The following is a 12401-nucleotide window of genomic DNA, read 5'->3' as shown; positions in this document are numbered from 1 at the left end:
TTATAATCCTCTGTTCCTTTGGGGGAGGGGGTGTGAGTGTGGCGGGGGAGCCTTGAGCCGGGCGGCTCTCTCCCGAAGCGCCCCGCCCGCTGTCAGGGGCCAGCTCTGTTGTCATGATGACACAAGAGGCCACGCTTGTTTTGCTCCTAATCCGCGAGCCTTGGGCTCATGGAAAGAGTGAGTTATTCCATCCCTTTTTATGATTTCATGAGTCAGTCTTTAATGGCCTGCTCTGCGGACTGTGCTGGGGTTTTTCTTTTTTTTTTTCCTTTTTCCATCTGCCAGGCCTCTCCAGGCGGTGTGTGAGTGCGCCGTGACGTCAGAGTGCCGGGAGCAGGTGCGCTCCGGGGGCCGTTAGCCCGTTCACGGATCACTGGCCTCGCCGTCTGAGCGGGCTCTTGATCAGCGCGGGGAGATTTGTGTGGCGAGGAAGTGGATCACAGCTTCAAACGGTGTCTTGCGGATATCGTCATATTCCTGTTTCATAGCAGTGTTAATGTGAGAACAGTGTAAAGTGTGCTTGAATGTACTGATAGCTGCACGTAGAACTAGCAAAAAAAAACAAAAACACTCATTGCACTTTCTTCGAAATGCATTTGGTTAAATGAAATGAAGAATGAGATATGACATATAAATGGAAGTGGGATTTTTCCTCCCCATGCGTCCTGTCTTTTGGACATTGGGTGCTGTTCAGAAATGGGACAGCCTGTAACAGGTGCTGGGGGCGTGTTAATTGGAGAAGTGTTTGTTCAGTGATTTTAAGGTGTGACCTTGATGCCAGCTGCAGTAGGGGAGAGGGTATTAGAGCCAACATGGCGGAGGACTGTAATCCTGAACATGAGCAGGTGCAGATACATTACAGCCTTGAGCCTGTAATCGAGGGACACTGGCACACCTTTCCCACTGCACAGTGCACAGTTACAGCTAGGCTAGCAAGAGCCAGATCCAAAGCAGGCGGACATGGCCCAGGAGGATTACCTTTCCAATGCACTGCTTGCAAATAGATATGTCACAGCAGTCATGTCGAATGTCTGGATTAGCACATCTGCGTCCACAGAAACTTTTTCGGATCGCAGACAGAGTCCGTTTGTCCGTGACCAGCGATGGAGGTGTACTCTTTCCTCCAGACCCTGTACCTCTCCTCAGTTTTTAGCACTAAAGACAGCGATGTAGTTTACACGGTTTGCTTACTCCGCCCACCACTCTCTTGTAAGGAAGACAGTGCTAGCAGTGCTAGCAGGCTGATTATTCAGTCAGTTGCAGTTGTTGGAGCGACTGCCGTGGCTCGGAGCGTGCAGTGTGAGCTCGTATATTATTCAGACACGTCTCCAGTTCTCACGCAGGTTCGGGGAGCTGGAGCAGGTTTCTCACGTGACTGTCAAATATGCATATTTGCCAAAGGTGATAGGCTTCAGCCGTGCTGCGACATTGATCTGAATGGCAGTTACAGATACCTCCAGTCCAGTACGATAAGGCCCGCAGAGGCAACTAAACCTGTTTTTTAGGTGATGCATCTCATCTAGGTAACAATGGGCATTCGGTCAGGTGTCTGCAATGAGTGACTGGTAGTTATATGCAAATTTAATAAGTAAATGAAAGGATTTAAAGGATTTAAAAAATGAAATAATACTGATATAACAAGAATGGAAATTATTTGTCAGTTTTCTTCCATGGCTTGGTAGTGCAGTGTTCCTCAAACTGGGTCCTGGGGTAACCCCCCATCTAACACATCTATTGATTAATTAAGCTTGTTGAACACGTGTTTAACTTCTTAAACTTGCTTAAATAGATTTTTACACAATGCAGAATTAGCTCTTTGACATTTGCCTCATCCTTGAACTCTACAAATAGCTTTGCTCTGAAGCATGGTGTGCACATATTGAAGGAATGAATTGACTTTTAAAATGTAACCATCAAAAGAATAATTTTCCACAGCGCATTACAGAAAAATAAAGCATTAGTTGTCTAAGTCTATGTGCTGATCAAGTCCTTAAATTACTATGTAATATTAATTCTTTGTCACCTGAATATCTGTTTCTGACATAACGTAGCATTAGGATGGTAAAAAGAAATGCCTAATTAAATATCAAAGGTGTCTAATTAAAGCAATTAACAATTCAATGTGCATCAGGAATGGAAAGAAAAAAACCAGCATACTGGTTTTAGGAACACCAGGCCTAATGGATAGTTAGATCAGTTGATTTGTTTTCCTTTTTTGTGGAGCAGAATCTTAGACAGGAGAATCTGTGTACCGTTTCAGTTACAGCTCAGGAGAGACACTGACTGCATGGCTAAGAGCTTGGCAAGGGAAAGAGTGCCCCTCATGGCATCCATTGCTCCTGCTGCTGATGCAGGAGAAGCAGACTTTTATCGCTAGCTTGGTTTGCAGTATACATTGGCAGGATTATGTACGCAGCCAAAAATAGACAAAAGGAAAACAATGTAGAACTTATCTTAAGTTATCTTAATGGGAGAAAATTAAATATTTAATTATTACGGTCAATATACTACTCAAGGACTCTCAGCAGTCTGATCCCTGTCTAATCATAGGATATGGGAATGGATATGTGTGTGTAAGTATGTATGTATGTATGTATGTGTGTGCATGTTTGTGTATATGTATGTGCGTGTGTCTCGTGGTACAGTCTGAGGGGGAGCTCCACACACACTTATCGGGCTCTGTGATTAAACAGCCCTGACATGCCAGAAGGTGGAGAGGCCTTACGAAGCCGGAGCGCAGTGAGAAGAGGGAAGTTTCCACAGCCCTGCGGCTTTGGTGCCGGCTGATTAGATAGACAGCAGGGGGCCGGGCCGGTCCATTTACAGTACTCCAAGGACATCAGTGCAGGGTGGGGGTCACAGTCCCCCCACTGCCCTCCCTGGGAGCCGAGCAGCTGTGCGGTCCGCACGTTTCCCCAGCATCAGCACATACCTCAACACCAACATCCTCCCAATGCAGCTTTTTGGGGCTGCCGTTTTCCCTCTAGAATATGTTCTGGGTCTTCCACATTCACTTTCCTGTTTTGCAGGTTTTGAACTTTTACATAGCAGAGTTTCATGACTGCAGTTACTAATGATCTTCTGTGTTATGAGCAGACTCTGGACCTACCAGCATTAGAACTGTATGCCCTAAAGGCACTCAACTGTATTTTTGGTGTCTTTTTTTATTTTTTATTAGTCCCATTTAATCAGGGCACTGAATGAGTGTTACAAATGAATTGAAATGGTAATGATGATATCAGATACAAACATTATTACCTTTCCTTGGTGTCTTTGTTGTCGTTGCATGTAGTATATCCCTGTGGGCACGCTCATCTGATTGTTTTCTTTTGCTTTTTATTTCCAGGAAGCAGCGAAGATGGGGAGAAAGATTAGCTGCTGACGAATGAGGACTTTCACTCAAGGAGTAAAAGACATTTTTTAAAGAACTAAATCCGTTGAAAGGAAAGCTAGATGGACATATCGGAGTGTGGCAGTCATGGACGCCTGGTTCAGGGGGAAGAGTGATGACTTATGGGAACAGAGAGAGGCTGGCTAAGGCCTCCCTGCGTGGTCTGATAATGGGCTGACTGGGCCAAGCCAAGCTGCAGAACTATCATGATTTATATAACTTGTTATTTTCCGTTAGATTTAGTACAAATGACGGTCTTGCTTCACGTTGGCTTTCAAATATTTGTCAGTTGCATTCTAAGCATCTTTCTTGCCTTCTGTTTGTAATCCACTCCTTTCCTGAAGGAATTGTCATGTCAGCCAGTACAAAATTCCCTGTAGGTTCAAAAATCTTTGAAGAAATGAGAGCCAGTTAAAAGGGCAGCTTTTGTCTGATGTCTGATACACTTTGTTAATAACAAGATAATTACTCTTTACTTTCCCCCCATGTATAACGTGTATTAGGAATTGCGATTTGTTTGGTTTAGAGTTCTCTGGCAATGAGTAACTTCAACACCCCCCTGAAGCCTCAGCTTGTGGGGGCGGTCTCCATATTATCACGTATTGAGGAGATCGAAGCTTTCTGTCTGAATGACTGAAAGAGCCAGCAGGGCATTACGGTATAGCACTGGGGGCTAAACGACTTCTATTTAATTGGGTAGCTGAAGCAACATTTGTTTAAAACAAATGGAGCCTGCTGTGAATGGTCTGATCCGTGTGTAAAGAGTGATAAAGGTTGAGAGACATTTGCCTGTGTCCCAGCTCATGAAAATTAGCGAGTGTTTCTTTTATGTATTTTATATGTAACTTTGTAACACTTCGACTGCAGATTTGGAACCAACCAATGAGGCTTTGGCTTACAGTTGCTTTATATTATTTATGGGTTGTATCAAGGTGCCGGTAGGATCACAGAGATTGGCACTGTTGATTTTGCTGCTGTCACATATCCCCCAAAAGAAGAAAGCAAACCATGCAGATTATAGGTCATTTGAAGGAGAAGCGAGTTCACAATCTGTAATTCATACATTTCCGTGGTACTTGTATATGAAATTGAAAGACGATTCCCAAAGCAGTCAATATGTTCGAGAGAAGTCTACAGGGGAGACAAGCATGGTATAGGTACTGCCAGATGCATTTAGTAAATTGATAAGAAAAAGATTATTGCATTGTATAAATTTTTTTGATTGGACTCCGTTAAAATGCTTAATCAGATTGATATTTATGTGCTCTGTTGAAGATTGCATGGAGAGAAAAAACTAATGGCTCTTTCTATTTGAGAGGTTGCCCATTTCTGCTTGTTTATTTTCTATTCCCTGTCACTTTATAAATCATAGGAGGCAGTTTTATTTTTTATTTTTTTTGGTAAATGCCAGAATGTAAAAATAATTGGCATTGATGTTCAGGAAGCAGAAGTGCAATGAAAGTGTATTTTTATTTTTGACACTATTTAACTATTTGTGTTTGGAAAGTCCTGTGTGAACGCAGTCATCTACACTTTAACCTGTAGTTAGCTAACTCTGTAAGGGCTTGTAGAGAGGTTTGTAAAGTCGTGTTCATTAGCCCATACTCTGTTATTGAATTGATGTATGTCTAAAATGGGCATAAACCCACCAATCATTTGCTTTCTCTCCATCTTTGTATGTAGTTTATTATTCAAGGGTGAAACACAGATTATTATCTCTATGTTTCATTTGATCTGCATCAGAATGCCAGCACTTCAGCTTTGGACACTAGTGAAAAGCAGGCCCTATGCTTGCCGTTCACCTACAGAATAAAAACATATTTTTGAACTCCCACAAAACCCAGAGACCAGCAGCTTTTAGGTGCCAAATTGCATCCATTTAGATTGTAAATTGGCTCATGGAAGTTTATTTAATTTTTCTCAGTAGGTTTATATTTACTGGCTGAGTTTTGGTGAGTTTATTTAAGATTTCTCCAGTACATGACGGCCATAGCATAGAGGTGTAGTAAGGCAGTTGGAAGTGTTTGACTTCATCACCTGTTGCCTGCTGTACCAGTGTAGCAAAATATGCACAAATACACAGTGTTTACCATTGAGCTAAAATATTGCAGGATCAGCAAGATGAGCTTTCTCTTTGTATGTCCTTGTTTGTTTCTGTACAGACTTTGAGAAGACAGTTGATTGATATGTTCTGTTTGTATGATTGTATGTATGTATACAAGATTAGATTAGTGTGTGTATGCACATACGTACAAACATACATGCATATATTTAGACATAGGTGCGTACACACACACGTTAATACACTTCTGAAGACAGTGCAGGCAGTTCTTCCAATCCTCCAGGTGGTTTGACACAGAGCCCATAGTTTAGGATGGCATAAGCCTTCATTTGGCTAATTTATAGAGGAATCCCAAAGATTGTTTTGTAAGTTTTGTAAGTGAACAACACATATTACCAATTGTCTCAGATGTGTTGTGGATACTTGCCCTTTTTGTTTGAGTGTAGCAGTTAGTGTATTTTGAGAGGTACCGGTAAATATTTGTAATACCAGCAGCCTGTGCTACAGTTGAACTTGAAATTTTATTTAAGAAAATTCTGTTTTATTCTGTATACATTTTGCTTCATCTTGCACATTTAAGAAGTGTAACAATGTTGAATGGTACTGATGTATATACGTGTTTAATATAAATGTTTAACGTCTGTAAATGGGGAATGGTGTAATCAAGTCCTAGATCTGAGTTTCAGTTTATTATTTAATTGCTTCATAAAGGCAACATATAATGGTTTAGCATACATGCTACAACAGAATTAAGTAAACTAGAACAAGAACAGAAAAATGTCATCTTGTCCTTAAAATATGTAAATTTTTAAAGTTGTAATATTTTTACTTCATATTGATGATCATGCATAGTGTAATTCAATGAACTGTTTATAATTACACTGTTTATTTAATACTGAGAATAAATGAAAATTGCTTCTATATTTTCTTTCCCTTGAATACTTGTAGCCCTTGTTTTATTTGTTCTGATATGTTTACCAAATCCCTTTACACAGCTGTCTAGGTGACTGGCCACCACAGACAATTCTTCCAAATGATCTGTTTTTTGTTTTGTTTACAAGACACTCGGGTGCTTATACTCACTCAAAAATGAGACCAACAACCTGTTCATGTTTCCCTTTGTAAATCTATGTATAAACCTTGGAAGTTCCTTAAATACTTAGTTTGCTTCCATTATCTTTGCGTAATGAATATTGGCTTGACTATGTTTTTAATGTCAGTATTTGCTTGCACGGATGCTTAAATGATCCACAAGTTTCACTCTCCTGTTGTCTGATTGGCTCAAGGAGGGGTGCATATGCCCTGCCTCACTGGCTAGCAAGCAGCAATAGGCTACGTATCACTTGGATTTCATTTGCAAGTAGCTCAGTTTTGAAATTTAAATTTTGAAATTAAAAGTTAATATCTTATTTCTATTATAGGACTGATACCGTAGTTAAATATGGTCAAAACATGGGGCCTCATTTATGAAAATTTTGTTGGATTTAAACTTAATCGTAATCTTAAAATAAATTTCTGACGTGCTTGCGCTTGACTTATAAAAATTAAAAAGAAAGTTGCTTTAAAGTGGCGTATCTTTGAACGCACGTGTGCTATGCAAATCTCAAATGAACTTCAATTTGATCGCGAACGTGCTTTACAATGGCCCCATCTTGTGAATTCGGCAATAAACCATTTTCCCCTGAACAACGTTTATTTCAACATTTCTTGCACCGTTGCACGCTTCAGGTGTAAAACCGATTATCAATTAAACGTTATTCTTAAAGCGCGAACACAGCAATTTCGGGGATTCGCGCGCAGCCAACAAACCTGCAATACCTCAACTGACCTCTAGTATTAATTTTACTTAGAGATACGATCATATTCACGTCAATGTGGGACTTTATAAACACTACATGGACATGGTTATCTACATATATGCCACTATTTAAGACACAATTTGTTCGTATGACCATTTTCTAAATGAGGCCTTTGATTACCTGTTGCAAACCAGCATTACCATTTCAATAATGACAGCATACAGGTAACCAAGCTCTATATGATTGCGTAAACATGACTGCATCTTTGCTCACTGAGCACCAGGGCCACTGAGTCCAATGTATTTAGTCTGCCTATTATTTATATTTATCACTGTATTGATTAGTATTTAACTGACAGCTATGATTAAAGTAGGACATTGATTTCATATTTTAGCACTTCATAAACTGAATGGGCACGATTGTACATTCTGAAAGAATATACCTTTATCAGCTTAAGTTAATTCTCCAGATAACGTATAAATACAATCCAAGCTGTGTCACTATACTGTTACATCTAGCACAGAGCGTCCACATATCTCATTTTGCTGTTGTTCTGCCTTATTTGTTTGAAATTAATATTTTATTAACTGCATTTTTTTCAGTCGGTATTATCTTTAACTTAGCTCTTTTTACTGGTAGAGCCTACTAGTGTAGCTTGGCTTTTGCTAATTGTGCATTGGACTGACATGCTGTACAAAGAAGCATACTGAAATGTGTTATGGAAATGAATGCCGCACAATTTAGAGTGCTGACATTTTTTTCTGCATGGTAAAAATATGTTCATTTAGAATATGCAGGTTTTGTTTGTTTTTGCAAACCTTAATCCAGTTTCTACATCCTCTGTGTGCAACAACATCCAGTAAGAGAGGCAGTGCAGAAACCATTTTGGACACTGTAAAGGACTTAACCAAATATTAACATTTCTACCCAGTAAGCAGCTTCAGAAAAGCCAAGGCTTCCACAGAAGGGGAACACCCTGTAGGAATGCAAATTCCCAATGCAAATATTTGGAAAAGTTTAACTGGATGAGCGGCTATTAAAATGAGTTTAACCATGCAAATTGTTAGGGTGGCTGAGACAGATGGGTATATGCTGCAATACATTACACACTGTCTGCTAGTATATTAAACATAATAAGTATGGACATCAATGAACACTTTTCCTCTTACCAAACATATTCAGAGACTAATATAGCCCCTGATGTTTTCCTGTATGCAGAACAAACTGCTTGTATACAATATCTCTGAGAGACCATGGTCAACAGTGCTGGCTAACTGACTAAATTAAACTAAACCAAACGTACCTTGTGTCTTTTAGTATTTCCTCAGAAATGTATATAAAATATCATTTTACATACATTTCATTGCTCAATAGTCACTGCTTATTAGGTTATTACCTTTTTGCAACAAACAAACATATCCTAGCTCACTAATACTGAAGTTTTTTCAGCCTTGTTCATCATATGTTGAAACGGGTGAAGCGAATGCGGATCACTGCAAGGCCAGGACCCTGTTTGAAAGAGGAAACTTGCACTTAAGCATAATGACTCAGTCTGCTGTACACATGCAACGTATTTGTACAAGTTATTTTGTTTTCAGAGTCCCTTCTCACAGCGGCAAGGCGTAGCCTACCAAGGGATTACACGTCGTCGTGATGATCATAATGTACAACCCCTGACTAATATTTTGGGGAGACGGATTTGGTTGATGCGCGTGTTTGATTCATTCATTCATTCATTAATTTTAGGATAGGCTATTTCATCAATAAAATCCTCAGACGTCAGCAGGTTTGATCAAAAGGGTATCCTTACCCAGTACGAGCATCATAATGATGGCAGATTTATGAAACACCAATAAAGGTTCTGGACCGTTGTTCAAACGTAATAAGACAGAATGCAGACGTTCTACGATTAACTGCAGCATGCTTAAAAGACGAAAATGAATTTTCTTCGTTTTGCAAATGTAAATGCGCAGCTGCGCTAAAGGGAAATCATCCTATTGGCCAAACAAAAGCTACGTGTACCTTCAGTGCAACAGGTAGCCTAACTGGACTTGTGTCAGTTTTTAGCAATCTCTCTCTGGAGCGCGACTTAATTATACTCACCTCTGGATACAGTCATCTACTTTATAAGGACTCATAATTACAATTTCGGAAAACATTTGTTTCCTCAAAGCCTCAACTATCTGGACCAATCTTTTTCATATTCCAGGTAAGAAAAGCATGAATTTACAATTTGTAAAAGACTTGGAATCAAACAGAAAAAAGCAAATATCACGAGGATGCATCCTACCGAATTTTTAAAAGATCGTTGATTGTTCAGTAAAACGGTTGTATATGCTTTCATTTTATATCGTTTTATTAAATACTTAAATGATAAATATCTTGCCTACACGATGCCTTGCCCGTTTAAGACATTTTCAAGTTGAAGGTTTCAGGTGAATCGACAGTTATTTGAATTAAGTGTCCTAGCCTGATAATGTATTAAATACGATCCTGTATAGAGCAATGGTAATATGAAACATATCTCACGCTCCGTTGTAGGCTAGACTACTATATATTGTTTGTGACAGTATTGTGAGGAATAAACAACTTACCAGTTCTACTAGTTACCAGAGTAGCCTAAATACACAATCACGTGAGACGGATAAAATTATTTTACTTATGCTAATTACTTTTCAACAGGATGCGGGGGTCCACACAAAACTCACCATTCATGTTTAAATATGATAAGCGATGCTTGAATTGTGTGGTCTGGTCTGAATTAAGCATTTAGATAAACATTCCACCGTGTAATCCCATTGGACACCACGTACCAGCACAATAAAAGAGCAACAAATGTCATAAGGGGAAAAAAATAAAAAACAGATATCGCCCTAAGGTTTATACCCTGCAGTTCGGTATCTAATTACTGTTTCAGACTGTAACCTTGAACGTATCGCAAACATCCAGATAAGCAGTTAATGTTAAAAGCCCTACATTAAAGCTTCCTTGCACTTCGTATGATTAGATAGATTTGTTCTGCAGTAAATGGCATTATTAAAATGGTAATACAAATGAATAATCCATTTTAAAAATGATCATTAATTACTGTTGCAATTTAGGCTGAAGGATGTATCCAGGGTGTAGCACCGTCCTGTGTCTACAGTGTACGTCACCCCGCTGTTGCTGTGCTGTGACTACAGGGCCAAAGAGGCCGTGACGGCGGTTGGAGGATGAAGTCGAAAGGGAAGGGGGCCAAGCATACTCGGCAGCCCTGGACTGAACCAGAGGCAGACTTCCAGCTGGAGACAGAGCCGGGGTCCAGCGAGCAGGAGGGCTCCGAGGTTTCCGTGCAGCTCGGAGGGAGGTGGCGGGGATCGAGGGCGGAGCGCGGAGCTAAGACGGCGTCCAGGCGCAGACGGCTGCACAGCAGCACCAAGGAGCACAACGTGCGCCGGCTGGAGAGCAACGAGCGGGAGCGACAGAGGATGCACAAACTCAATAACGCCTTCCAGGCCCTGCGTGAGGCCATCCCTCACGTCAAGACTGACAAGAAGCTCTCCAAGATCGAGACCCTCACCCTCGCCAAGAACTACATCAAAGCCCTGACCACCATCATCCTGGGCATGTCAGGCAGTTGCCTGCCCCATTCAGAGAGCCAAGCTCAGGCTAGCGCCTCCAGGCTGCTGCAGTGCTACCAGCAGCACCTAGAGGAGGAAGGTGAGGAGAGCTTGTCCAAGTACCTGACTCAGATCCACAACTTCAGCCAGGGCAGTTAGCCTGAGGGAACCTTCACACTGCCACACGAGTGCACATCAGCGTGGAAGAGAAGCACAGCAGCTTCATGTCAGAACAGACTGAATACAACACATCACGACTTGTCTGCAACTGGACTGTACATTCGAACCCCCAGCTGGACCTCAGGTGAATTTTCTGGGGCGTTTGGGTATTTCAGCAGCAGTGTTGAAGGAACTTCTGGGACAAACAGACTGAAATCAACAGCCAAAATCAACTACAGGAGTTCTTTTTTTTTTTTTTGCTTGGTTCCTGCCATAAAATTATTATTTGCAGGATTATTTCACCAAGGCAAGGCTGATTGAGAGGCTGATGAAGAGATAGTATGCTTGAACAAACCCATCCCTTGTTCATACTAAATTTTAATTCAAATTTTGTGATAGGAGGTACATTTCTTTTAAATTGCTTGTATAAAGAAAGAATTATTCTTATTGCCAATATATTTATATTATTCTGAACACACTCTGGCTGGGATTCAATCAACATTTGTCCTTAACTTCGCCTAATGATTAAAAGTGAGGATTTATTCTTATTCATTTATTCAGTATTTATTTTTTATTCACAAACAGTTTGGTGAGTTCAGTGATCACTGTAAAAAAAAAAAAAAAAAAAAAAAAAGGCGTAACGCCTGTGTTTACTTGTAAGTCAACATTAAGGACAAATGTTGACAGAATAAAGGCCTGTATTCTTAATCCCCTGGTTTATGTGAAAGGCTCCAAGGCAGTTGTTGACTTGAGAAGGTGATTTTTGAAAATGAGTGCTGTACATATCTGCAACAGTATTGTTCACCTGGAACAAAAGTTTTAATTTGAGGCCCAGAGACCAAATATGTTTCTCTATACTGTGTCCCACTCTGAAAATAGTATGATACTTTTTCTAATTTCCATTTGAAATCCCATGGGTACCCAATTAACAGGCCTCAAAAAATATTATTCAACCTGAAGTTCTTGAAAGCTTTTTTTTCGTACCAAAAGAAAAAATAAATCCAAGAAACAGATTTTTGGTGCAGTCATTGCTTTTTTTGTGACCGATGAGTAACTAATGATTTGAAATGCAACAATAAAATAGCAGAGTTGCACATCCCTAATTAGAACATTCAGACATGCCATTAACATGCCATTGTTGTTTGGCTGTTGACATGAGAAAATCAAGATTCTGAAGGGCCAAAACATCATGCACTGTTAGTGCACCAACACTCTTGTACAAGCAGCAATGAAACAGAAATCTGGCAGAAAATAGAAACAATTCATAAGTTCTATATATGTTTTTAAATCCTGACACCACGTAAAACTACAAAATAAATGTTGAAACTGACTTTCATAGAAATCTCTTTCTCGTGAGATTACAACTACACGCAGTGTTCAAGGAATTATAA

At 40.1% G+C, this 12401-nt stretch overlaps 2 protein-coding genes across 2 annotated transcripts in view; both read left to right on the top strand.

The window, feature by feature from the left end:
• LOC118220676 (serine/threonine-protein kinase LMTK2-like) overlaps nt 1–6392 on the top strand; it is a 45143-nt gene extending 38751 nt beyond the window's left edge. Inside the window, exon 14 of the mRNA XM_035404740.1 lies at nt 3347–6392. Coding sequence (XP_035260631.1) covers nt 3347–3375 — 29 coding nt within the window. The 3' untranslated portion in view covers nt 3376–6392. The remainder of the gene's footprint in view (nt 1–3346) is intronic.
• Nucleotides 6393–8952: 2560 nt separating this feature from the next.
• On the top strand, nt 8953–12138 carry bhlha15 (basic helix-loop-helix family, member a15). Its single transcript, XM_035403706.1, has 2 exons — nt 8953–9461; nt 10435–12138. The coding sequence occupies exon 2, from the start codon at nt 10465–10467 to the stop codon at nt 11008–11010; it is 546 nt and encodes a 181-aa protein (XP_035259597.1). The 5' UTR covers nt 8953–9461; nt 10435–10464; the 3' UTR covers nt 11011–12138.
• Nucleotides 12139–12401: the final 263 nt, after the last annotated feature.

This window comes from Anguilla anguilla, chromosome 2 (genome assembly GCF_013347855.1).
Source record: "Anguilla anguilla isolate fAngAng1 chromosome 2, fAngAng1.pri, whole genome shotgun sequence".
Lineage (NCBI taxonomy): Eukaryota > Metazoa > Chordata > Actinopteri > Anguilliformes > Anguillidae > Anguilla > Anguilla anguilla.
This window is presented reverse-complemented; position numbering and strand designations above follow the sequence as displayed.